The sequence below is a fragment of the Mesoplodon densirostris genome, chromosome 15 (genome assembly GCF_025265405.1).
Source record: "Mesoplodon densirostris isolate mMesDen1 chromosome 15, mMesDen1 primary haplotype, whole genome shotgun sequence".
Taxonomy (NCBI): Eukaryota; Metazoa; Chordata; class Mammalia; order Artiodactyla; family Ziphiidae; genus Mesoplodon; species Mesoplodon densirostris.
The window spans coordinates 42,958,922-42,982,639 of record NC_082675.1 but is presented as its reverse complement, the minus strand read 5'-3'; the positions used below and the strand labels follow the sequence as shown (position 1 = coordinate 42,982,639).

At 36.6% G+C, this 23,718-nt stretch overlaps 1 protein-coding gene across 2 annotated transcripts in view; it reads right to left on the bottom strand.

Annotated features, from left to right (window-relative positions):
* Window positions 1–23,718, bottom strand: part of TAF4B (TATA-box binding protein associated factor 4b) — a 117,752-nt gene that overhangs the window by 75,759 nt on the left and 18,275 nt on the right. For both annotated transcript variants that reach the window (XM_060118590.1, XM_060118591.1), the window contains 6 exons: window positions 16,057–16,218; window positions 15,827–15,949; window positions 13,881–13,970; window positions 10,746–11,360; window positions 2,492–2,627; window positions 1,714–1,816 (listed from right to left, as the gene is read on the bottom strand). In XM_060118590.1, coding sequence (XP_059974573.1) covers window positions 1,714–1,816; window positions 2,492–2,627; window positions 10,746–11,360; window positions 13,881–13,970; window positions 15,827–15,949; window positions 16,057–16,218 — 1,229 coding nt within the window. The remainder of the gene's footprint in view (window positions 1–1,713; window positions 1,817–2,491; window positions 2,628–10,745; window positions 11,361–13,880; window positions 13,971–15,826; window positions 15,950–16,056; window positions 16,219–23,718) is intronic.

Sequence of the window (23,718 nt, the reverse complement as noted above, 5' to 3'; positions counted from 1 at the left end):
TCAAAACAAGAATAAGTGAAAAAGGAAAACAATTCCCAGTGCATACTTTCTTGCCCTATTACGACCAACTTCCCAACACACTCACCCTCACCTCAAAGGCTTTGGGTAAAAGGAGACTGAATAAAAACTGCAGAAGAGAGACCAGAGAACTAGTGGTAGGCACAAGGATGAAATAATGGTTGTCCTGGTAGATCAAAGCATGGACTACAATTAATTTCATCCAAACAAGAGATGACTGGGAAAACTTCAGAGAACAGACTGAAGGTGAGCATTTTAATATAAAAGTAGAACTACAACTAAAATATAGGTGGGGATGAGGACTAATGTACAAATATTTATATATTGTGACAAATAATGCAACTAAAAATGGGAGAAGATAGAGGAAAAAGAAAACAGAATATCCACACACTGATTTTTAAGTAACCAACTGGTAGAAATTAAAGAATATCAACCCAAGAAGGACAAACATAAGACTGTAAAACTTCTAGAACAAAGCACAGAAGAAAATCTTTGAAACCTTGGGTTACACAAACATTTCTTAGACAAAACATGAAAAGCATAACCTCTAAGAGAAAAAAATTAATGAACTAGACTTCAGCAAAATTAAAAACTTTTGCTCTGTGAAAGACACTGGTAAAAGAATGATAAAACACGCCACAAAGAAATTACTTCCTAATCACTATGTGACAAAGGACTTGGATCTTGAATATATAATGAACTCTAAAAACTCAATCATAAGAAAAAAAACAACTCAAAGGAAAAATGGGCAAAAGATCTGAATACACACTTCACCAAATAAGACAGTATAAGGATAGCAAATAAGCATAGGAACAGATGCTCAACATCTTAAGTCACTAGGAAACTGCAAATTAAAATGACAATAAAAACAACCACTATACACTTATTGGAATAATAAAAATCAAAAGAATTGGCAATAACAAGTACTGACAGAGTTGGAGTGCAAATGGAACTCTCATCACTGCTGGTGGGAATGCAAAATGGTACAGTCCCTTTGGTAAACAACTTTGGCAGTTTCTTAAATAGTAAAACACATACTTACCTAATGACCCAGCAATAATACTCTTAGATATTTACTACAGAGAAATCAAACCTATGTTCACATAAAAATCTGTATGTAAATGTTTATAGCAACTTTATATAGAATCATTAAAAAACTGGGAACAACCCAATGTCCATCAACAGGAAAATGGATAAACAAATTTACATTCAGACAATGAATGCTGCTCAACAGTACAAAAGAACAATCTTCTAATAATCAAAATGATGTAGATAAATCTCAAAAAAATGCTGAGTGAAAAAAGTCAAATGCAAAAGAGTAGATACTGTAATTTTCCATCTATATAAAGTTCAAGAATGGACAAAAATGATCTATGGTGATGGACATAAGAACAGTGGCTGCCAAAGGCAAGGGTTGGAAGTCATTGATTTGAAAGGAGCATAAAGATGATGGATATGTTCAGCATCTTGGTCTGAATTATGATTACACAGGCATATGTTTGTCAAAATTCATTGAGCTCTACAATTAAGATTTGTGCACTTTACTGCTTATAAATTATACTCAATAAAGTACTGTTAGCTTTTTAAAAAGGCATCATTAAATTTGTTTTGTATATTATTGTCATCCCTTTCCTGTTTTTTAAAAAATATTAATTTCTTAAACCAGACCAAGTTTTAACTATTTAATTTCTTTACCTGAAGGATGCTGTTCCATTCTCTTTTATTTTGTTTTTCTGAATAGATGACTGAAGTGACAGAACTTTATTTCCTGGCAGGGTAATTTGCTTTAGAATGGAAGCTATAAAAACAAAAGAAGAAAGAAAAGGTAAAATTTTAAAAAAGCAATCACACTACATTAGGAAAAATTCAGGACAAGTTATTTTTAATGCATATAGAATAATCAAAGAAAATTTCAAGCTGCCCTAGAACTATGTTTAAATTCAAACATGACAATGAATTTATTCCCTGCACAAGAAATCATAAAATTAAGACCTCTCCCATTTCTTTTTATATGGTCCTCAAATTGGCTACAGAATTACCAGCATTATAAAAATATTATGCAGAAAAGGTGACAGAAACATGTTAACAATATATCCTTTATATTGGTAGATTTAAAAAATACATAAAACCTCTTTTATTTGTAAGACTGACTTCCAAATGTAGGGAAAGAAGCACATTTTAAAAAGAAATAAGACAATAGCAAATTTTATAAGTTAGAAAAAGTACTTTATTTACTAGTAGATTGTTTTATCTAGTTACAAAACACCACGAGTGGTGCTTCTTTAATCTAAAACAACATACACCCTTAAGAAGTGGCTATGTACAAAGAATATAATAAAGTTATCTTTCAGTCTTCTCTCACAGGTCTCAACTTAAAAGAAATCTCTCTTCTCTTAACAGTGCAAAAGAAAAGTATGGAAACCCGTCATGTTCCAAACCCAAGGTGATGGGGCAGGGATGAGCCAGAGCCTACCTTGAGGAAACTGACTGGTAGGTACTGCAGTGCTCACTGTCACCTTCTTCTGTCCAGATTTCTGGATGGTCAATGCTGAGGAATGGGAAAGTGTGGTCACTTGTTTTGTAAGGCCTCCTGAAGGCTGCTGGACTACCTGAAACAATGAGAATGATTAATACAGTCATTCAACTAGACCTGCTTTAGGAAAGAACAAGCTTTCAATTGTAACAACAGAACAAATGATTAGGCTCACCTAACTAAATATACCTTTATTGTAGCATCACAAGAAAGCCTACTTAAAATATAAATTTGTATGTAGCAAAATTATCTTACTCAAAAGTGAAAAACATGACTATCTCACACTATAATTTTCAGAGTGTAATTCAAATTTATATTCTGCTCAATTTAAATCTCCAAATAGACCCTATTTTCATCTTTTAACTTAACACAGAAAATTTCAAACTTATACAAAAGCAGAGGGAACAATAAAATGAAACCACCTATACCATTATTACCCAGCTTCAACAATGATTAATTCTTGACCAATTTTATTTCATCTATATCCTTACCCACTTCTCCCCACTCTCAATTATTTTAAAGCAAATCCCAGATATATCTTTTTATCCATAAATATTTCAAAATATACCTCTAGAAGATGACAACTTTCAATCGGTTGTTTTTTTTATAAGTATCTGAAAGATAACAATGCTACAGGCATTCTCCAAGATAACAGTTCAAGAAATCCAGAGGATGAGGGTTGAGGATAAAGGAAAAGAAATTAAAGTAATAGCAGGGCCTTGTTTTTAGCTTCAAAGAAGAAACAACAGAATAGCAGAGTTTCATTTTTTCACTTCAAAGAAAAAAAAGTCACCATGTATTTGAGCCAGCTATTGAGAGCGAACTATTTATAAGTCCTCAAATTCATATATGGCTAATATAAATGATCTAGGAGGTAGACTTCATAATGGAATTCTGGAGGTATAATTTATTCTATACTCTAATTTTTTATAAATAAAATTGTCTAGTGCATAATACTAAACAAAAGTAACTTACAAGAAATCCAAAATGTCCCAATAAATAATCTTATAGGAACCGATATTCCTAGAGAAAAAATACAAGTTGGAATAATTCAATTGCCATGATTCTATGAGAATAGACTCTTGAAAGAGAGAAACAACTCTTGAAAACAATGATGCATTTCAGTTGAGATCATACTTATGTATTGTAAAGTCCTAGGAAACAGATTTAAATTCTATAAAGTAATATACATTCAGAGTCCCATTTATGCATTCAGATTGAAACTCAAAAGAAAACAGAAACACTCCTAACAATTCTGGCATACCTCCCTATTGTTCATATTTTCTTCCTTGATATCTTTTATTTGGTATTCTTTTCAGTATTTTAATTACAAAAGATAGCAATAAAATGTTATTAGAAATTTGCTTATGAGTTAGTCTTCATACCATTTTTGATGGGTACTCAAAAATATTTTAAAAAGTAACAGCCTAGAGACCAGACCCTGAGGTGGAAGGAGGCTCTATGCCTCCTGGGGTCCTGCCAGGAGGAGTGGGGGCATGGAGGCCACGAGACCCCAGCATCAGCGTGTGGCCCTAGCACAGAACAAGCTGGGGAAGGCAAGCCTTGGTGCCTGCAGGAGAGCTCCCAGGCCAGGGATGTGTGTGGCTCAGCCTACAGCCCACTCCAGGGCAAGTTCATGCAGGGAGCAGGAGGCAAATGTGCCAACTGATTTAACAATCCTGGATACCCATCATTCCTCATCCTAATGAGGATGTACCAATGAGGATGTATGCTACCAAGTGCACCTAATACATTTGGTATCACATGTGCAGTATATTCCTGCACACTTGCTGAACAAAATAAAATACCATGAGTGAGAAAGTATAAAACAGTTCAGTAGTCTTCTTTCAAAGAAAGTACCATTTTTAGACCACAATATTAGGCATCTTATGGAGACTGAAATTAGAGAGATGGAAATTGGCCCAAAGATGATATATCTGTTCCTACTTGGCAAGCAAAACAAAGAGCTATTATATTTTTTAAAACATGTCCTTTATTTACTTTCCCTCCAAAAAAACCACTAGAAAAGAAGAAGAGTAAATAGTACATACCTCAGCTTTTTCTCTTGACAAGTCAAGTTCTGATGTTTTACTAGGATATTAACATAATTTAATGTTCTATAGTTTATAGAAACTGCAGGTCTAGAGCTACACAATATTCTTCAGGTGACAGCTATTTTTTACATTGATTATGATTTTTACATTAACTATGATCTGGAATATCTGACATGGAACTGTTCTTAAATTCCATAAGGAAAGGAAGCAAACAAACACAAGTACAGATTAAACTAGTAGATGAGAACACCCTTCACACTCTGCTTTCTCTATATTTCGACCCCACCAACTCCTCTGTTCATAAATACACAGCAATCAAATACTTAGCTCTAAATAACTCAAGCAGTAAATGCACACAAAGTTACTAAAGGGTAATACCTCCTCTAATTTTTATATAGTATTCAATATGTGATTACTGGCACACACTCACTGAGGTTGAGTTCTAGAAAACATAGGGCCCCAAATTAACAAAAACTGTAGTATAAAAAGTCAGGAAATAGGGAATCCCTGGTGGTCCAGTGGTTAGGACTCTGTGCTTTCACTGCCGAGGGCCTGGGTTCAATCCCTGGTCGGGGAACTAAGACCTCGCAGGCTGCGCAGCGTGCCCCCCGCCTCAAAAGTCAGGAAATACATGTTAGTTGCCACTATTTCTTAGGAACAGCCAACGTGTGGTTCTTGTGCTACTACTCATATTCTGGGACAAGCATACACCACTGAATACCACCACTTCTATATAACCACATGCAGCCTTAGAATCTTTCTTGACACAGAGGTCCAGTAAAATCCTATGAGAGTTGAAATGTATTTGCCATGCCCAATCTAGATTAAAATTCAACCTTGGCAACCTCAGAACATGCTGTTTTTTCAAAGGGCCTTCTAACCACTTTTAAAAATTTGCCCAAATGAACTCTTAATTATATTACCAGCTTTTATAGAAATCAGTAAATGCTGCTTCAAATCGAGAACCTATAAATTTCTGTTAAAAAATTTAAATGTGCTTATTTGTATGATGATTTATATGAACTTTAACAACAAGCAAAACTAATCTGTGGGAGTCATTGCTTCTGGAGGTACACAGGTGGGGACTGACTGGGAAGGGACAAAAGGGAACTGCAAGGTGATGGTAACACTCCCTATCTTGAAAGAGTTTGAGTTACACAGAGGTAAGCACTGTCAAAACTTATCCAATGTTACATTTAAAATTTATGCACATCACTGAATATAAATTTTAGCTAAAAAGAAGAAAAGAGTAAACAAGTATTGATTGGTAGTTAATGATATGCATGCATTAAAATTAATGTTTAATTTTTTAGGAAGAAACCTTTGAAATGTATCAAAAATTAAGATTGATGGGTGGATAAATCAAGTATAGTAACTGTAAATAGTGGAATCTAGGTGGTTGGTATATGGGTGTTCACTATAAACTTCAACTTTGCTATGTTTGGAAATTTTCATAATAAAACATTTTCTTGAATAAGGCAAAAATAAGACAACATACACCCTGTAAATATTGTCTCTAAATAGTCTATTTTCCATAAATTCTAATGTAGCCTCACCAAACTAAAAGCTAAAAAAAATATATTCTTCAATTAAATTTAAATGAACTGGCATTAATCAACCTATATATTAAGACTACTATATGAACCCTGATTAAATTATAGTCGAGGCCTTACTTGGATTCAGACTCTTTACCAAATCTTTCATTAGTCCTATTTGACAATCAACAACTGAATTCTACCTCTCCTGTCACTCTTAACAGCATGCTAAGAAGAAAGAAAAAAAAGACAAACTCATTACTTAAGTGTGGGTCTTAGTAGATCAGTCCAATATGAAACTGACAGTGAACTACTTGACCCAATAAAACAATAATCCTTGTTTTGTTTCCTACTCAATTTTAATTTCAACTTCTTTAACAAAAATACTGGCCACCAGCACACTCAGAGACTGAAATTTATACCTGGAAAATATTTCTCCTTCTTCAGTGAGAGGTGAAGTCAGAGACAATCAGCAGAGTGAAGCCTCACAGAGCATTTCATATAAAAATGTGTATTCTGAAATTCTTTAATGATTCCCTACTTCAAAATAATAAGGTACGAGACAAAAATATGATGCAACAACAGATTTTTTCTAATATTCTGGGTCAATTTATTTTAGGAGATCAGTTTTACTTCAATGAAACTGAAAATTACCACATTAATAATATACTGATAATTAGCTGTCTTTCTCTTACATCCTCAAAACAGTAATAGTTGGAGAATGATTGTTGAACGTACTTGGCCACTTACTTATCAAATGTCTACAATTCTGTTAAGAAAGAAATGCAAGTAATAGTCACCTGGGGAAATATATATCTGAAATAAGGAAAATATCTATGATAATACTACAACTTCCTGCACTATCTCCAAATAAAAACTTTTTTAAAGATTTTACACACACACACACACACACACACACGATTACTAAGAGTAACATTATTCAGTTTACTCTCTAAAACTATACACCTTTTTTCTAAAAAACAGAAACCCAGAATTTTGAATTTCCTTTCTCATTCATGATTTTTGTTCACACATGTGGATTTGAGAAGCTTATTAATTTTTTGTGTTAAAATTTATCAAAATTTAATTTAAAAAATGATGAGACATTAAAATTTAGCTCTTTTAAATTAAATTAACATTTCTAATTACATTTAAACTGAATTACTATGACAATGTTTAATTTAAATTAAATTTAGCTTTTGCTCAATTATGTGTAAAATAATTTTTTCACAAATATCCTAAGGAAAATTTTAAGCATCAAAACTCCTGAAAGCGTCTATTTATTTTCTATCCACCATTGGTAGATTCTAATCCAATTCATCCACTCTCTTTCATTAACTTTTTAAAAAAGGTAAAAATGTCAAGCTCCGGGGCTTCCCTGGTGGCGCAGTGGTTGAGAGTCCGCCTGCTGATGCAGGGGACACGGGTTCGTGCCCCAGTCTGGGAAGATCCCACATGCCGTGGAGCAGCTGGGCCCGTGAGCCATGGCCGCTGAGCCTGCGCGTCCAGAGCCTGTGCTCTGCAACGGGAGAGGCCACGGCAGTGAGAAGCCCGCGTACCGCAAAAAAAAAAAAAAAAAAAAAGTCAAGCTCCGCTTAATTGTAGTATATAACATCCTATAAAGCTGCTATGCCAGAATTGGTAGACAACCAATAAGATTAATCATTTAAAAGAATTAGATTCTTAGATGAAATCCAGGAACTACTGGTTAGGTCCATATTTCAACAATTCAAGCATTTGAGGACCAAGATATACAAAGCACTATGTTGAGCTACTGGTACAAAATGAAAAATTTATACCTAAAGGAAGTCTGAACAATCCTAGCTAATGTACTTGAGAACTTTAGCAGATCCCCAGAGGGCAACATACAAAAATCCATGAGATAGAAGAGATAACATGTGGTCATAAATCTAATTTTTTTTTAATTGGGAGGAAAGTCTCTTTAATCTGGAATGAAAACATATACTTCATAAAATAATAACTGTACAAAATCTAAACCCTGAAATGGTAGATTAAGAGGATTCTCATACCTTGAAAGTGTGATATTTAAAACATCTTATCAAGAAGGCAGGAAACCTATACAACTCTTCAGGAAAACTAGTACAAGCTAGAAAAAGATAAAGTATTAACAGGGATTTTTAAATTCATGATTATTAAAGGAAATACATCACACAAATTTTATACCTAACACTGAAAAACACAGCCATACTTCTACTGTTCAGACCACTTTTGGAGATTGCATCCTGAGTTACATGGACCACAGATTTGATTTAGCGTGGCAATTCTCGTATTTTAAATAATTATTTACCATATTTCTTACAAGCTGCATTGAATACTTTCTTATGTTTCTAGCACCCGGAGTGTTTTCCTCCTCACTTAGACCTAGAATTAAACTGCACTATGGTTTATAATGAACTCACTGATCATATTCTTAAATTACTTGAGTAATACTAATTCAAACTTAAGTAACATTAATTTTCTAAATTAGCTGATTTGAAAGAACATCCTAGTTCAATCCTCTCTGTGGCATTACCATACAGAAAGAACAGCTTATGTTGTTTTGTGCCCCAGGTAAAAATTTGTTATAAAACAGATTACAATGCTTCTTCAGTGTCTAGCTGCTTTGTTTCTGCCATTTTAAACAGGAAGGTATGAATACTGACATCAAATTTGTTGACTAAAATTGAAACAAAGGCCAAACAAGAAAACAGAATTCACAAGGAAAATATATTCCCCATTCTTTTAAGAATGAAAGCAGGAAGTTTAAAAATCCCTAAAATTTACCAGTGGATTTTGTTACATGTTTTTCTTGATTGAAACTGTTTCTAATGTATAACAAGGTAAGCCTATAAAATGTAAATGCTGTCAAGATGTTATTACCTGACAGTTTTCCATTTCAGGACCCTCTAGAAACCTAGAAGTTCTTGCCATAAGTGCCAGAATCTAATGGGAAAGATGCTGGGTTCTAGGTGAGATCTATTACTTGTTGAGTGCCAGTGGATAGGTCCCTTACAATTTCTGGGATTCTTAGTTTTCTCCCTGCCTTGTCTTCATCAAAATTATTTCAAAATCCATACTGCATACAAGACATGTTTTAAGACTCTACGTAGCTATAAAGTATTATTTCACTTAGGGGTGGATATGCTATAGATTTTCAATAAAGATTAGCATTTATTCAAGAATCAGCTATGACCCATAAAGAGGATTTCAATACTCTTAAGTGCTACCAAAAGAGACCTTTCACCAGGGCAATTACAGTTCCAATGGTTCCCAAACCTGGCTACTCAGATCGATGTTTAAGAATCACTGCTTCTAAAGAAGGTTCATCTCTGAGATTAAATGCAGACACCGAAGAGAAACGCCACAAGGCAGGTACATTTCTCCACTTGAAAATCAGACGCAGAGTAGGAAGGGATGAAAAAAGATCAATGCCCAGGAAATGATATTACTTCCCACCTACCCAAGAGTTTGACTGTTGCCCAAACTGATCTTTCCTCTTTTATTCTACACCTAAAGCTTGCCCTCTGCCTCAAAGACAATCATTCGCAGATACTAATGTCTTCTCCTGATCATGTACACAAGGCTGGGAAGTCTACTTAGATTTTACTCTTCCAAAAAGCAGAAAAAACTAAAACAAAGAGATTCAAAACACAGCCTTTAACATAAAGGTTTTCAAAGAAGAACAAGGGCAATCACCAAAAATCAAAAGAACAGTTAGTTCTGTTACAGTATAAGGTAGGGGAGAACTTTACTTAAAAAACACGATTTTTAATTAATTCACCACGTACTATCTTCCACAGGTTAACAATACTTTCAGTCTTCCGATAAAACGCGTCTTGAGTGAAGTAGATCTAAACACTAATAGATAAACAGCTAAAATTTCAGGTTTCTTCCACCCAAGAACTTCCCAGTCTATAGGGTTTAGGAAGAACCACAACTTCTTACTCATCTAGTCCCCTCACTTCTCTCTTCCCTCAGCACGTTTTTAAAAGAAATGTTACCATAATATCACCTATGTAATAACCTTACCAAAAATATTTAATCTGAATCTAGTCTTGAGGAAATGATTAGACAAAACAAAGTAAAGGACACTCTGCAAAACAACTAGCCCAGGCACTTAAAATATTACAACACAGTAAACAACTACAAAAGGCTGAGAACTGTTCTAGATTAACGGAGCCTGAAAAAAAAAAATGACAAGTGTAATATGCAATTCTTTACTAGAAACAACATCAAAAAAAATTAGCTATTAAGGACATTGTTGGGACAACTGTAAATATTGTGCCAATATTAACTACCCATGTGTGATAGTAAGTACGTTTGCAGTTATGCTAAAAAAAAGTCCTTTTCCTTAAGAGATACACAGTACTTAATGGCACAAAGTCAATTTCTGCAACCAACTCTTAAATGGTTCAGGAAAAAATTACGTGTATGTTTGTGTATGTGAATAGAGGGGGGAGAGACAAAGCAAACATGGTACAATGTTAACAAATGGTCAACCTTGGTCAAGGGTACACAGGGGTTCATTTTACTAGTCTTGCCAGTTTTCTGAATGTCTGAAATTTTCAAAAGAAGAAACAGAGGAAGAAATGAACTGTTACTCACTAGTTGTTTGACTTTAACTGCCTGTGGAATGCTTGCTGGTTGTGTAAGCACGGGGCCCGGCTGTGCAAGTGTGATTTGGAGTGGAGTGCCAATGACAGGCTTGTCAGATGTGGTCCCAGCAGAAGTAACAACAGGTTTCATAGACGGAAGACATACAGCTGCTGCTGAGGTTTCTCCAAAAGTTACCGAGGGGAGGGCCAGTGTCACTGCTGTCCCAGAGACAACTGGCTTTTCAGGCTGAAGCGAGACTGCTGTCACTGTGTTCTGCAGAGATGTCACTAGCGGTTTTGGAGTCTGAAGCACAACAGTTCCAGCTGTTGTTCCTCCGGGCACAGCAGCTGGACCCACAGAACGAAGTGTCACAACTCCAGTTTTTGCTCCCCCTGGAGCAAGTGGATTCAGAGTTTGCACTGACACAGTTCCAGATGTTGCTGCTTCAGAACCAATGATGGGCTTTTCAGGCTGGACTGAGGAAACTGCTGTTGTCACCACAGGAGAAGGCGTTACTGTTGTGGTACAGGTAGCAATGACCACCTCGCTAGAAGTCTGCTGAACACACTGCTGAATAAAGCTCTGGGAGTTAGGCATCAGTTGTCGTAAGGCAATCACACTTTTCTAGAAACAGAGGACAAAAAAAACACTGATAGCTAAATAAATGAGCTCTAGTAAAACAGAACTACTTTGTATGTCATATCTTTACAACATAAAATTAAAAGTATACCAACGTTTCAGTTGAGGAAATCTGTTATCAATCATTTACATTCTGTCAATATCCAGGATACAATTTAAAGCCCCGAAGTGCTTCATTTTTCTATTCATAATTATTATGTCTCAGTATTAAACTTATTTTATAAACCTCAGTGTCAATTTGGTATCAAATATTAATTTGGTAAAATAAAACACTGCATCCTACTTATTTGTATTTATCTAAACCCCATAACAGATCACCCATAACTTCAGTATTTACAAGTTTGTTTACAGGACAGCAGAATCTAAAAAAAAAGTTTTTGTTAAATAACTTCCAAACTCTTGAGTAGAAACAGTCTTTACATCAAAATAAAATTAATAGAAAGAAGGTCAATTTCCTTAATTGAGCTAGGATATTTTCTGACTGGATTTTAAGTTGGAGTCTACCTTTGTATCTTGCTAAAAAAATAAAAACAGCTTAATGTAAAAAGAAGGTTCTGCCTTTTCATCCCTGGGGTTTTTATCTACTTTTGTTTTTGAGTAAGAAAAAAAGACGAAAAAGGAGGTGGTTGGTAAGTTATCTTTCAGCGAATTCATGAGCTGTTTTGGAAGATTTCCTTGTTTTGATACTTAAATTCAGTCAGATTGCCTTTACTTAAAAAGCAAATGAGAACTAATGCTTCTCTTCCCTTTCCTTCTAGTTACTTCTCTTACTTTTTTTTATTTAAAAAGATTGAGAAAATTTTAATCTGAAGGTTTTCAATTACATATATCTATAAATAGTATCAAAAGAAAGAAACAAAAAGTCTTTCACGCTCCTTTCCCAAACTTTAAAAATGGTAGAAACAAGCTGCTTTGGAAATACATGAACAAATGAAGTGATATGATTAATTAAATTTAAGCAAGAAATCTAAGATGGGGGAGACCTGAGAAAAACACAACTGGAAAGAAATGTTAAAGTAATAAGACTTAAAGAGACAACAATAAAAACATGTATGTTAAATTATCTCTTGATCACCTGGCCAGAGTTAAGTCTAAATGCCAAATCCCTTATCTCTATGCAAAGTCCAACCTCCAGAGCTCTCAAGGATGTGAAAAAAATATTCTCAAGAAAGAAACATAAGGCTTAATAATAGTCCTTAGAAAACTGATACAAAATGCAAATACTTAATGGTAATATTTAGTAACTTCAAGGGAGTGTTACATAGCCAGTAGAGTCAGGCTAAATTCTAGACCTGTGTGTTTGATCAAAAGTTAAGCCAATTTAAACAATTTTCTCATCTCCAAAATGGAAAATACTATACCATCTAGCACCTATTGTCAAAAGACTGATATGAAAATTAAGTCCAAACAATCCAAATTATAAGTGAAGTAGCCAGCAAAGCACAGAACACATAGTAGGTACTTTCTTATTTCCCTCCTTCTCCCCCACAGTGTCTCCAGTGAGTATGAAACACAGATACACTAAACAGAGTTGTCAGTATCACATAGAGCACCTACAGCTCACAGAACTTTTACATTGAAAGGGACCCAAGAAGAACTGCAGCTAACTTCTCAATCAAGAGGGTCACCTGAAAACAGGGCTCTAGTCATTGATGTTCGGTACTGCGCTGACCCTTCAATCTTCCCTTCCCCAGACTAAGTCTTCCCTGGCTAAAACATTCTCAGTTTTTTAGCCACATTTTATATCACATGATTGGCAACTTCCTAATCAACATGGTCAGCCTCCTAGGGACAATTTCCAGTTATTTTAATAGCCTTCTGAAAATGTGGTGCCCCATCTCCTTTCCCACTCTTTTCTAAAGGCAACTCTTCGTTCCATTATTTCAAAATATATGGGATGAGTGTTTGGTTCACTAAAATCTCAGGTCTTTAATGACTTTATAAATTTCAATTCAATTCCTTTTCAGCTTCAAAATATCCAAAAGGAATATATTTTTTCAGCCTGCCAAACAAAGCTCTTGTTATCAAAGTTATTGTTCTCCATCAAAATCTATTTAATTCAATAAATCTTAGAGAAGAGTGTCTACTAACAATATAAATTAATTTTTAAAAATAATAGCTTCCCCCCTCCAAAAAAAAATAGTAATAGCTTTCCCACTAAATTTGGTACCATGTGGCTTACTATTTCTAAGAGAATAAGAGTCATCAGGACAAAGCAGAGATACTATTTTTTTTTAAGTTAAGAATCTTTGAGAATACAAGCATCAAATAATACAATCATTAAGTTATGTTCATGAATGAGATGTTACTTCTGTTTTCTCAATGTGTTCCAATGCAAAGAATATGAATTATGAATGTGCTTTACAGATTGCAACAGCCCTGAGAGATTTCTTCTACTGTTACTATCTTCACATTAAATTGCTGTCATATTGAAATATTCAGATTTCAAATTACTTTAAAATAATCTAATCCAAACTATTTCTTCAAAGTAACACATAACTCTACCTTAAGGAAAGGAACTAGGTGAGGCTGAGGTGAAGACTTGAGTTCAACATACAGTTGTCTAGTAAATTCTTCTGCTTCAATTTTTGCATCCTGAGGAATGGAAGAAAGAAAAACACTTTTAGGTCTACAAATATTTTACAAGAGGAAAAGTGTGTGGTTCATGATTGTAGACATAGCAAACTTTGAACTGTAATAAAGTCAAAGTCTATCATTAAATGGGGGCGTTTTTTTCATGTCCCCCATAAAATGAATAAACATAGAGATGTTTTTTCATACAGAATACAATGAAGAGATTATTATTATTATTTTTTAAGATCCCAGTAAGCAAAGTGAGAGAAGAGCTCACTGACTGGATAAGGTGATAGTACTATAGTCTGTTAAGAACAATTAAGAAGTAAAGACACAGGAGTCCTACACTTCTTAGGGTAGGAAATTGGAAGTTATTTGGTGTGGGGGCCTTGGATTTTTTTTTGTTTTCCTTTCTCAATTTTTAAATTACTTTAACTGAGGTTAGACTGTATTTTATTACAAGGCCACAATAATAGATATGCTGTTGTTCCAAAGAACTTAGGAACCCTTTCATACTGGTTTGGACTCTAAACACTGCAGGGGTCTATGAGGTCTAAATTATTTTCACATTAATACTAATCATTTTTTTGCTTTTTCCACTGTGCTGAGATTTGCACTGATGGTACGAAAGCAACTGCTGGCAAGAAAGGCAATGATAACAAATTTAAATAGTTGTCGTCATACTCTGCATTGCTATGCATGTGTGGTAAAAAAACAAAAAAAAATAGAGCCAGTTCCACTTTAAAATGTCCTTCACAGAACAGTAAAATTTAATTTTACTAAATCTTAACCCTTCAGTAGACATCTTTTAAAAATATTGTGTGCAACATAATGGGAACCATACCAGTAGACCAAAGTAAGATACTCAAGGAAAAGCACTTTGTGATTGAGTTGCTTGCTGAGCTAGCTGCTTTTCTTTCATTTACTGGAAAGAATATCAAACCAGCTGTGGTTATTCACATTGGGGTATTTTGAGAGACACTCTCTCAAAAAACAAACAAACGATCGAAGCCTGTCACTGTAAGGAAAACAACTGATGGTTTTTGTTGCTAATGATAAAAATCAGAGCTTGCAAGCCAAATTAGAATTTTGGAAAATTTGTAACCACAATCCTGAGCTTGATAGCTTCCCTGTACTGAAAAAATTTTCTGATGCGATTGTTAGATTACAGGTATGATTTTTTGATATCTTAAATAACAAATCTGTCAAATTTGGAAGATCTATACAACTCAGCGAATCAATTATTTTCCAGACAACCAAACGTGAGCTGTTACATTTGGGTGAAAGATCCATCCAGGGTACAAGACAAACCAGTGGACTCTAAAGAATATCCATAACGATCTGGAGAAAAGCTCTTAAAATACTTTTCCAACCACTTCTTTTCATGAGGCCAAATATTCTCCAAATACTAATAAGTTTTTATTTGACCAAGTAGTCAACCTTCTCTCAAAAGCTCTTTTTAGGCTAAGTGAAGCAAGACTAGCAAACAAAGTAATACAGTCGGCCCTTCATATCCCCGCGTTTTGCATGAGCAGATTCAACCAACTAAGGACTGGTGTAGTACTATATTTACAATTCGCAGTTGGTTGAATCCACAGATGCGGAACCCACAGATAGGGAGGGCCAACTATGGGACTTGACCATCTGTGGATTTTGGTATCCTCAGCAGGTCCTGGGACCAATCCCATGGATACTGAGGAACGACTGTATAGACTAAATTTACTAGTCTAAGATTTATAATCATTACAAAGCTTTCAATAAGCAAAAGCAAAGGTTATCCAAAAATGCATTTAAGATAAACCTCATTTAAAAATATTTATTTCTCATTTAAAACATGTTCTACAGCTGTTTACAGAGCTTTTATAGTCCCAACTTACCAAAAGTTGTTCCACCAACTTCTTCACATTCTGCCCCATCTCCGGGGACTGTGATCCGCTACACGCCAGTTTTATTAACATTGCGAGGAAGTTCTTACATTTCTTCACATTTTCTAGCATTGTCTAAATATAGAAGTATAAACAAACAGTCACAAATGTTAGCTAGAAAATATATTTGAAGAAGATTTGTAAAGAGTTCTATTTACGTAAGGTATAAGGGAGAGCTTTACCGGAGAAAGATTAGTCTGAGCAGCGGCTGAGTTCTCTGCTGTGAGACTGGGCTCACTTGAGGGGGTGGGTGGTGCTCCCAAACTTGAAGGCTTCAGGGTAGCCACTGTATTCAACGGCTTTGCAGGGGTCACTGTAACAACACTGGTTGGCACAGCCACAGACTGAAAGTAAAAGCGGTAGATATCGAGAGATGTATTACTATGATATGCATCATGGCGAGTGCCTCATTTCACACTTAGAGTACAAAAGGATCTTGACATCCTTGCTTTTATATTATGCTCTACTAGTCTAAGGCAATGTAACACCATTTACCAGCTCTGGACTCTGGCAGCTCTGGGTTTCATTCTCACCTACCTACCTATTTATCATCGACACCCAAGTGTTGACCTCAGGCAAGTTACTTTATCCTGCTAACCCTCTGATTCCTGTTTGTAAAAAACAAGGACAGCAATGGTACCTTCTATCCTGGGATTGTTTCTAAAAAACAGTGCCAAGCACGTAGTCCTCAAATATTATTAATACTTCTCCAGGGGGACGAGGGGAAGATGGCGGAAGAGTAAGACGCGGAGATCACCTTCCTCCCCACAGATACACCAGAAATACATCTACACGTGGAAAAACTCCTACAGAACACCTACTGAATGCTGGCAGAAGACCTCAGACCTCCCAAAAGGCAAGAAACTCCCCACGTACCTGGGTAGGGCAAAAGTAAAAAGAATAAACAGAGACAAAAGGATAGGGATGGGACCTGCACCAGTGGGAGGGAGCTGTTAAGGAGGAAAGGTTTGCACACACTAGGAAGCCCCTTCGCGGGCGGAGACTGCAGGTGGCAGAGGGGGAAAGCTTCGGAGCCGCGGAGGAGAGTGCAGCAACAGGGGTGTGGAGGGCAAAGCGGAGAGATTCCTGCACAGAGGATCGGTGCTGACCAGCACTCACCAGCCCGAGAGGCTTGTCTGCTCACCCGCCAGGGCAGGCAGGGCTGGGAGCTGAGGATCCAGCTTCGGTCGGAGTGCAGGGAGAGGACTGGGGTTGGCAGCGTGAACACAGCCTGAAGGGGTTAGTGCACCACGGCTAGCCGGGAGGGAGTGTGGGGAAGAGTCTGGACCTGCCGAAGAGGCAAGAGACTTCTTCTTCCCTTTGTTTCCTGGTGCACGAGGAGAGGGAATTAAGAGCCCTACTTAAAGGAGCTCCAGAGACGGGCGCGAGCCGCGGCTAAAAGCGCAGACCCCAGAGACGGGCATAAGACTCTAAGGCTGCTGCTGCCGCCACCAAGAAGCCTGTGTGAGAGCACAGGTCACTATCCACACCCCCCCTTCCGGCGAGCCTGTGCAGCCCGCCACTGCCAGGGTCTCGGGATCCAGGGACAACTTCCTCGGGAGAGCGCACGGCGCGCCTCAGGCTGGTGCAACGTCACGGTGGCCTCTGCTGCCGCAGGCTCGCCCCGCACTCCGTACCGCTCCCTCTCCCAAGCCTGAGTGAGCCAGACTCCCTGAAGCAGCTGCTCTTTTAACCCCGTCCTGTCTGAGCGAAGAACAGACGCCCTCCGGCAACCTACAGGCAGAGGCGGGGCCAAATCCAAAGCTGAGCCCAGGGAGCTGTGAGAACAAAGAAGAGAAAGGAAAATCTCTCCCAGCAGCCTCAGAAGCAGCGGATTAAAGCTCCAATATCAACTTGATGTACCCTGCATCTGTGGAATACATGAATAGACAAAGAATCATCCCAAATTGAGGAGGCGGACTTTGAGAGCAAGATTTATGATTTTTTCCCCTTTTTCTCTTTTTGTGTGTATGTGTATGCTTCTGTGTGAGATTTTGTCTGTATAGCTTTGCATCCACCATTTATCCTAGGGTTCTATCTGTCCGGTTTTTTTCTTTGTTTGTTTGTTTTTAATTGTTTTTCTTAATATTTTTTATTTTAATAACTTTATTTTATTTTATCTTACTTTATTTTATTTCACTTTTTTTTCTTTCTTTCTTTCTTTCCTTCCTTTAGACAACAAATCATCCCAAACTGAGGAGGTGGACTTTGAGAGCAACATTTATGATTTTTTCCCCTTTTCCTCTTTTTGTGAGTGTGTATGTGTACGCTTCTGTGTGAGATTTTGTCTGTATAGCTTTGCTTCCACCATTTGTCCTAGGGTGCTATCTGTCCGTTTTTTTTTTTTAATTTGTTTTCTTAATAATTTTTTTTAATTTTAATAACTGTTTTATTTTATCTTACTTTTATTTTACTTTATCTTCTTTCTTTCTTTTTTCCTTCCTTCCCTCCTTCCTCCCTCCCCCTTTTCTTTCTTACTTTCTTTCTTTCTTTTCCTTTCTTTCTTTTCCTTCCTTCCTAGCCTCCTTCCTTCTACTAATTCTTTCTTTCTACTTTTTCTCCCTTTTATTCTGAGCCGTGTGGATGAAAGGCTCTTGGTGGTGCAGCCAGGGGTCAGTGCTGTGCCTCTGAGGTGGGAGAGCCAACTTCAGGACACTGGTCCACAAGAGACCTCCCAGGTCCACATAATATCAAACAGCGAAAATCTCCCACAGATCTCCATCTCAACACCAGCACCCAGCTTCACTCAACGACCAGCAAGCTACAGTGCTGGACACCCTAAGCCAAACAACTATCAAGACAGGAACACAACCCCACCCATAAGCAGAGAGTCTGCCTAAAATCATAATAAGTCCACAGACACCCCAAAACACACCACCAGACGTGGACCTGCCCACCAGAAAGAAAAGATCCAGCCTCATCCACCAGAACACAGGCACTAGTCCCCTCCACCAGGAAGCCTACACAACCCACAGAACCAACCTTAGCCACTGGCGACAGACACCAAAAACAACGGAAACTACGAACCTGCAGCCTGCAAAAAGGAGACCCCAAACACAGTAAGATAAGCAAAATAAGACAGAAACACACAAAGCAGATGAAGGAGCAAGATAAAAACCCACCAGATCTAACAAATGAAGAGGAAATAGGCAGTCTACCTGAAAAAGAATTCAGAATAATGAGAGTAAAGATGATCCAAAATCTTGGAAATAAAATAGACAAAATGCGAGAAACATTTAGCAAGGACCTAGAAGAACTAAAGATGAAACAAGCAACAATGAACAACACAATAAATGAAATTAAAAATACTCTAGATGGGATCAATAGCAGAATAACTGAGGCAGAAGAACGGATAAGTGACCTGGAAGATAAAATAGTGGAAATAACTACTGCAGAGCAGAATAAAGAAAAAAGAATGAAAATAACTGAGGACAGTCTCAGAGACCTCTGGGACAACATTAAACGCACCAACATTCGGATTATAGGGGTTCCAGAAGAAGAAGAGAAAAAGAAAGGGACTGAGAAAATATTTGAAGAGATTATAGTTGAAAACATCCCTAATATGGGAAAGGAAATAGTTAATCAAGTCCAGGAAGCCCAGAGAGTCCCATACAGGATAAATCCAAGGAGAAATGCGCCAAGACACATATTAATCAAACTGTCAAAAATTAAATACAAAGAAAACACATTAAAAGCAGCAAAGGAAAAACAACAAATAACACACAAGGGAATCCCCATAAGGTTAACAGCTGATCTTTCAGCAGAAACTCTGCAAGCCAGAAGGGACTGGCAGGACATATTTAAAGTGATGAAACAGAAGAAACTGCAACCAATATTACTCTACCCAGCAAGGATCTCATTCAGATTTGATGGAGAAATTAAAGCGTTTACAGACAAGCAAAAGCTGAGAGAGTTCAGCACCACCAAACCAGCTTTACAACAAATGCTAAAGGAACTTCTCTAGGCAAGAAACACAAGAGAAGGAAAAGACCTACAATAACAAACCCAAAACAATTAAGAAAATGGGAATAGGAACATACATATCGATAATTACCTTAAATGTAAATGGACTAAATGCTCCCACCAAAAGACACAGATTGGCTGAATGGATACAAAAACAAGACCCATATATATGCTGTCTACAAGAGACCCACTTCAGACCTAGAGACACATACAGACTGGAAGTAAGGGGATGGAAAAAGATATTCCATGCAAATGGAAACCAAAAGAAAGCTGGAGTAGCAATTCTTATATCAGACAAAATAGACGTTAAAATAAAGACTATTAGAAGAGACAAAGAAGGACACTACATAATGATCAAGGGATCGATCCAAGAAGAAGATATAACAATTGTAAGTATTTATGCACCCATCATAGGAGCACCTCAATACATAAGGCAAATACTAACAGCCATAAAAGGGGAAATCGACAGTAACATATTCATAGTAGGGGACTTTAACACCCCACTTTCACCAATGGACAGATCATCCAAAATGAAAATAAATAAGGAAACACAAGCTTTAAATGATACATTAAACAAGATGGACTTAATTGATATTTATAGGACATTCCATCCAAAAACAATAGAATACACATTTTTCTCAAGTGCTCATGGAATATTCTCCAGGATAGATCATATCTTGGGTCACAAATCAAGCCTTGGTAAATTTAAGAAAATTGAAATTGTATCAAGTATCTTTTCCGACCACAACGCTATGAGACTAGATATCAATTACAGGAAAAGATTTATAAAAAATAAAAAACACGTGGAGGCTAAACAGTACACTACTTAATAACGAAGTGATCAATAAGGAAATTGAAGAGGAAATAAAAAAATACCTAGAAACAAACGACAATGGAGACACGACGACCCAAAACCTATGGGATGCAGCAAAAGCAGTTCTAAGAGGGAAGTTTATAGCAATACAATCCTACCTTAAGAAACAGGAAACATCTCAAATAAACAACCTAACCTTGCACCTAAAGCAATTAGAGAAAGAAGAACAAAAAACCCCCAAAGTTAGCAGAAGGAAAGAAATCATAAAAATCAGATCAGAAATAAATGAAAAAGAAATGAAGGAAACGATAGCAAGGATCAATAAAACTAAAAGCTGGTTCTTTGAGAAGATAAACAAAATTGATAAACCATTAGCCAGACTCATCAAGAAAAAAAGGGAGAAGACTCAAATCAATAGAATTAGAAATGAAAACGGTGAAGTAACAACTGACACTGCAGAAATACAAAAGATCATGAGAAATTACTACAAGCAACTCTATGCCAATAAAATGGACAACCTGGAAGAAATGGACAAATTCTTAGAAATGCACAACCTGCCAAGACTGAATCAGGAAGAAATAGAAAACATGAACAGACCAATCACAAGCACTGAAATTGAAACTGTGATTAAAAATTTTCCAACAAACAAAAGCCCAGGACCAGATGGCTTCACAGGCAAATTCTATCAAACATTTAGAGAAGAGCTAACACCTATCCTTCTGAAACTCTTCCAAAATATAGCAGAGGGAGGAACACTCCCAAACGCATTCTATGAGGCCACCATCACCTTGATACCAAAACCAGACAAGAATGTCACAAAGAAAGAAAACTACAGGCCAGTATCACTGATGAACATAGATGCAAAAATCCTCAACAAAATACTAGCAAACAGAATCCAACAGCACATTAAAAGGATCATACACCATGATCAAGTGGGGTTTATTCCAGGAATGCAAGGGTTCTTCAATATACGCAAATCAATCAACGTGATACACCATATTAACAAATTGAAGGAGAAAAACCGTATGATCATCTCAATAGATGCAGAGAAAGCTTTTGACAAAATTCAACACCTATTTATGATAAAAACCCTGCAGAAAGTAGGCATCAAGGGAACTTTCCTCAACATAATAAAGGCCATATATGATAAACCCACAGCCAACATCGTCCTCAATGGTGAAAAACTGAAAGCATTTCCACTAAGATCAGGAACAAGACAAGGTTGCCCACTCTCACCACTCTTATTCAACATAGTTTTGGAAGTTTTAGCCACAGCAATCAGAAGAAAAGGAAATAAAAGGAATCCAAATCGGAAAAGAAGTAAAGCTGTCACTGTTTGCAGATGACATGATACTATACATAGAGGATTCTAAAGATGCTACCAGAAAACTACCAGAGCTAATCAATGAATTTGGTAAAGTAGCAGGATACAAAATTAATGCACAGAAATCTCTGGCATTCCTATACACTAATGATGAAAAGTCTGAAAGTGAAATCAAGAAAACACTCCCATTTACCATTGCAACAAAAAGAAAATATCTAGGAATAAACCTACCTAAGGAGACAAAAGACCTGTATGCAGAAAATTATAAGACACTGATGAAAGAAATTAAAGATGATACAAATAGATGGAGAGATATACCATGTTCTTGGATTGGAAGAATCAACATTGTGAAAATGACTCTACTACCCAAAGCAATCTACAGATTCAATGCAATCCCTATCAAACTACCACTGGCATTTTTCCCAGAACTAGAACAAAAAATTTCGCAATTTGTATGGAAACACAAAAGACCCCGAATAGCCAAAGCAATCTTGAGAACGAAAAACGGAGCTGGAGGAATCAGGCTCTCTGACTTCAGACTATACTACAAAGCTACAGTAATCAAGACAGTATGGTACTGGCACAGAAACAGGAAGATAGATCAATGGAACAGGATAGAAAGCCCAGAGATAAACCCACACATATATGGTCACCTTATCTTTGATAAGGGAGGCAGGAATGTACAGTGGAGAAAGGACAGCCTCTTCAATAAGAGATGCTGGGAAAACTGGACAGGTACATGTAAAAGTATGAGATTAGATCACTCCCTAACACCATATACAAAAATAAGCGCAAAATGGATTAAAGACCTAAATATAAGGCCAGAAACTATCAAACTCTTAGAGAAAAACATAGGCAGAACACTCTATGACATAAATCACAGCAAGATCCTTTTTGACCCACCTTCTAGAGAAATGGAAATAAAAACAAATATAAACAAATGGGACCTAATGAAACTCCAAGCTTTTGCAAAGGAAACCATAAACCATAAACCATAAACAAGATGAAAAGACAACCCTCAGAATGGGAGAAAATATTTGCAAATGAAGCAACTGACAAAGGATTAATCTCCAAAATTTATAAGCAGCTCATGCAGCTCAGTAACAAAAAAACAAACAACCCAATCCAAAAATGGGCAGAAGACCTAAATAGACATTTCTCCAAAGAAGATATACAGACTGCCAACAAACACATGAATGCTCAACATCATTAATCATTAGAGAAATGCAAATCAAAACTACAATGAGATATCATCTCACACCGGTCAGAATGGCCATCATCAAAAAATCTAGAAACAATAAACGCTGGAGAGGGTGTGGAGAAAAGGGAACACTCTTGCACTGTTGGTGGCAATGTAAATTGATATAACTACTATGGAAAACAGTATGGAGGTTCCTTAAAAAACTAAAAATAGAACTACCATATGACCCAGCAATCCCACTACTGGGCATATACCCTGAGAAAACCATAATTCAAAAAGAGTCATGTACCAAAATGTTCATTGCAGCTCTATTTACAATAACCCAGAGATGGAAACAACCTAAGTGTCCATCGACAGATGAATGGATAAAGAAGATGTGGCACATATATACAATGGAATATTACTCAGCCATAAAAAGAAACGAAATTGAGCTATTTGTAATGAGGTGGATAGACCTAGAGTCTGTCATACAGAGTGAAGTAAGTCAGAAAGAGAAAGACAAGTACCATATGCTAACACATATACATGGAATTTAAGAAAAA